Genomic DNA, 4776 nt, shown 5'->3' on the forward strand with positions numbered 1-4776 from the left:
AAAATAAGATTTGTTGCAGCTTTCTTATTACTTTGAGAAAAATAGTGTAAACTACCTATGTCTTCTGAAGACTACTGCTGACCTGAAAGACAGTGGATGGTTCTGGTAAGATACCCCTACTTACCCTTGAGTTCAAAGAAAGGCCAAAGCATGCTCGAACATTCTAAATATACTTTCAGTAAATGTACACTGGGCACGTACAGTCTTCAAATCAGTCAGAAAAATAAGACTTGTAAAAAATTCATGGAGGTTATGTTTCCTAGCTTTGAGCATTTACTAAAAGTACATGAGTGCCCTGCAGAAATTTTAAAAGCTCTGTTTTTTTTTATTCAGGACAATCTTTTAAAAAGCAATCTAAGGCTGAACACCCTGTGGCAGGGGAGAATATGGGCCCCAGTGGGAAGTCACTGCAATTGCTTTGTTAGATAGAAATGATGCACCTGCTAATGTTCCGACCAAGCATCTGTGTTTATATCTATAGCTTAAGTTATTATAGCAGTTACTATTTAGATGTTCTTGCTGCTTGCTCTGTGTGTTTTTATAGTGGATGGAATCCCACTGAAACTGCTCAACAACCCATGGAAAACAGATGATGCAGAGACCTGAAAGTTCAGTGCCTTGCCACAACAGGAGGAAGATCATCCCACACCTACCACCCCTTCCAAGGCTCAGGGACTTTTGTGGAAGAAGTTGGTAGAAAGAATGTAAGAGTCTGAGGAAAGGGTGGAGTGTTAACTGGAAATATCCTCTGACCACTATGCAAGCAAACTATAGTTACACCTCCTTTCCACACTCATCAAGGTGTCAAAGGGGGAGTCAGTTACCCCTCCCACCCAATCAGTCACTTTAGTTGTATGTGGGGGGAGGGGCAAAGGATATATAAGCTGATAACACCAAGAGACACCTCTCTCACCATTTTATGCAGCTGTTGGGAGGTCACAGGATCTGTATTTGAGTGTGGACTTAAATACACACTCATTACAGCACAGCCATAAATGTGGGGCACCCACTCTTCTGTAAATAACCCCCTACCTACCCTATGCTGTTAAAAATATAATAATAAATAAAATATTTTTAAAAAGTAATCTAAGGCTGATCAGATAATCAGGATAATTTACACCCAAGGGTTGTCTGGTTTTAGTGTTTTTAGTTTGCATTTGGCTTTACTATCACATAGATGCTAAACCACAGGACTAGCTGATGTGACTGAGAAGAAGTCATTAGAAGCAATGGTATACAAATGAGGCACTAGTGCAGTAGACAGGGAGATGATGGCACAGCCAACTATCCAAAGGCAGGAAATGCAGTAATTCCAATAAAGAAAAAGAATGGAAAAAGTGAGTCCTTACCAGACACACTGTAACACAAGTATGCTGAAGTCAACAGACCCTAAGCTAAGCAATCTGTTATATATATGTGAGGAAAGATTCAATTTCATCAAAGAGTATAATCTACCAATTTTTTAAAAATCTTGTCATGAAAGGGATTACCATGAGTAATATGCTAACTGCTAACACTGAAACGAATTATGAATCTACTGAAAAGGATTGGGAAAAAGAGTAAAGATGAACTGAAAGAAGATGTCATGGTGATTCTCAAGGGAGGAAAAAAATTTATAGGGGGCAAAACACCAGACAGACTATGTAACACACAGAACCCAGAACATGCTGATTTTAGAAGAGGAACATAGTGCTAGAAGCACTTGCCACAAAGGTCTGGAAGAATGCAGAGTTAGGGGCATAGGAAGAGCAAGGAGGGAAGGTAAGCAGACCTAGGTTAGATAAAATTGGGAAAAAGCTGTCCCTCCTGTTAACCGGTGCTCTGAGTCTTACTGCAGAGGTTAGTAGAAGTTAGAGGTATCTTCTATTCTTTGAAACAGTAATGGCGAATTTGATGACAAGACCATTCCTAAAGCAATGAATCATTAATGTGTTTATAACTATGAGGCCAGAACTAAGCAAAGGACTACTAAGTTTTGGTGGTTTGCATGAAAATATTTCTTATTGAGGAAAATAATTATTTGAGTAATTTGAGAATAATGCCATGTTCAAAAGTAAAAGTGTAATGTAATGTCTGTAAGTCTTAGGTGTCTTGTCCATTCCTTTTGTAGTTAGGGAAAGATTTTTGCTTTATTTCATTAAACTAATAATAACATAAATTAACTACTAGTATACTATGTTTATGAGTGTGTTGCCTGCATGTAGGTAAGTGCACCCGTGTCACGCAATGTCTGCGGAGGACAGAAGAGGCTCTTGGATCCCCTGGAACTGGAGTTACAGGCAGCTGTTAGCTGCCATGTGGGTGCTGGGATTTGAACCAGGGTCTTCTGCAAGAACAGTCAGTGTTCTTAACTGCTGAGTCATCTCTCCAGCCCCCCAAATTTTCTATATGGAGTCAAAGAATTGAAATCTCTGGGAGGATAAAAAAGAGAAGCAATTATGTAGGTGCAATTAAGTTTTTGAGACTAAGGAGGGAAGAAGGGAGGCAGTGAACTATGCAACATGCCCATGAGAATTCTGGCAAACAGGCTTGTAGAAGAGGGCAGGGAGCAAATAACAGAAGGCACACAGCAGCAAAAACTTAGCAGTCTTTCAGGCTTCTCTTAAAAGATGTTTCAACTTAAACTTATGCACATTTCCATTTGATTCTAATGTTAAAGATAAATTGAAGAATGACTTACCTTACTCCAAGCATAGTTCCAGGTGACATAACTGTTGCCTCCCAGAAGATCCTTGAGCCAGGTAACTGGGCTTTGATAAATCTGACCACTTTCTACCTTGAGTTTACCACTTAATAAAATACTGGCTTTGTGGGTGGTCTCCTGAAGTGAAAAATAAAATTAAGATTAAAAATTGCTGAAATGTGTGAACTTTTATTTTTGTCTTTGATGAAATAAGACAGACCAGATTTACTCTAACATCTGACACACTAAAAAAACAAAAAACAAAAAACAAAACAAACAGTAAAATACACAAAACCATGGTTTGCAAGATGCCAAACATCAGGCAAAACAAAGGACTGTGAGCCCTGTGATATCAGAATGCAATGTGATGAACCCTGCAGCCTAATCAGCTACTGCCCTCGAGTTCAGGTCAGAGTGCAGGGCAGGGAATCCAGGCAAAGCCTGTGGACTCCCTGAGTTGAGGAGGAAGAGCTAAGGGTGTAGAGACAAAGATCAGCAGGACAATGTACTGAAGAAGAGAGGAATAAAATGAAATCTTAGACTCTCAGAGGGTCTTCCTTAAGTATTCAGCCAAGTGGTGATCAATATTTGTGTGAGAGGAAATTATCGATAGGCTAAGAATGGAAAAAACTACCATGTGAATGGATTACATATAATGATACCTAGCAATTTCATTGGACAGACAGAAGTGCTTTTCTTTATGGCAAAACTAGAAAAAAAACTCAAAGACTGATGGGTCATAGGTAGAGTGCATCATGGAGTCTTATAGGAGAAAAACATTAGCCCTAGGCTTGACCCTGCCTTAACAATTTTGAAAAGACTCAAAAGGCCAAACAGTTTCTAAGTATCATAACTACTTCATGAAACAAATTCCCTCAAATAATTATAAGAAAGCAAAGATACCCAACATTCATGAGGCCGGTTTCAGTGTGAGATTTGATAAAAATTAGCAAGTCTCTCTGCTTCCCTGGGCCTGCAGGATACACAGGCCTCTCTCTGACCCACAGGCTTCTCTCTATGGGACAAACCAGGCTCCTCAGTGCAGTCCCCAGGGACCCTTGGGGCTGCCTCCCGCCCCCATCTTCCTTTGCATCTCTGGGAGGCAGGGCCACCAGCTGCCCTAGACCAGCATCTTTCCTGGGCCCAGCTCCAAGGCCATTCCAACCCCCAAATTCCTGAGGCCAATATCTACCTTGGAGGGATCCAGACCTTAGGAGAAAGCATGAGAGCATCTGATCCTCATCTGACTTGGGCCTCTCTGGGAACTCCTGAAGACAAAAGCAATCTGGCCACTCCAATATAAATCAAAAGAGAGAACGGGAAGCTTAGAGGAAGCAGCCTTTCATGCCCAAAGAGTAAACCACAAAGACACATAAAGTTCACAAAAGGCCTCTCTGAACTCCTGAAGACAAAAGCAATCTGGCCACTCCAATATAAATCAAAAGAGAGAACGGGAAGCTTAGAGGAAGCAGCCTTTTTCGCCCAAAGAGTAAACCACAAAGACACATAAAGTTCACAAAAAGAAGCAGACCTAAACTTGAAGGCTTGAGACTCACACAAGAATCAGAAACTACAAAAGAAATTCACATGTCAAAATCACAGAGAAAAAATAATAACGTGAAAAACCAAAATAACATATCCCCACAAAATACAATAGTCCTCTAGAGGAGTACAATGAGAATGCCCTAGAGATAATGCAGGACATGCAACTCAAAAGAACAATTATAAACATGGTAAAAGAATTCAGTGAATTTAAAGAACACACACACAAAGTAATCAAAGAACTGAGGGAAGCTAGGGATAAACTTCTGAATGAATTCAGAAAAGAGAAATATTGGAGAATACTTAGGCTGAAATGAAGAATGAAGTGAAACACTCAGAACACCAATTAGAAATGACAGGAGAAAGCCTCACCAATAGGATGAATGAAATGGACAACAGAATATCAAGACTAGAAGATAAAGTAGACGAACTAGACCACTCAAGCAAAGATTATGAAAAATTTAAGAAAACACAAGACTGGAATATGCATGAATTGTGTGACACCATAAAAAGACCAAACTTATGAATCATAGGCATACAGGAAGGAGAAG

At 39.9% G+C, this 4776-nt stretch overlaps 1 protein-coding gene across 5 annotated transcripts in view; it reads right to left on the minus strand.

The window, feature by feature from the left end:
* Ankrd31 (ankyrin repeat domain 31) overlaps positions 1 to 4776 on the minus strand; it is a 193906-nt gene that overhangs the window by 46042 nt on the left and 143088 nt on the right. For all 5 annotated transcript variants that reach the window (XM_029561906.1, XM_029561905.1, XM_029561909.1 and 2 more), the window contains one exon: positions 2681 to 2821. In XM_029561906.1, coding sequence (XP_029417766.1) covers positions 2681 to 2821 — 141 coding nt within the window. The remainder of the gene's footprint in view (positions 1 to 2680; positions 2822 to 4776) is intronic.

The sequence above is a fragment of the Nannospalax galili genome, unplaced genomic scaffold (assembly GCF_000622305.1).
Source record: "Nannospalax galili isolate Female #2095 unplaced genomic scaffold, S.galili_v1.0 scaffold1054, whole genome shotgun sequence".
Lineage (NCBI taxonomy): Eukaryota > Metazoa > Chordata > Mammalia > Rodentia > Spalacidae > Nannospalax > Nannospalax galili.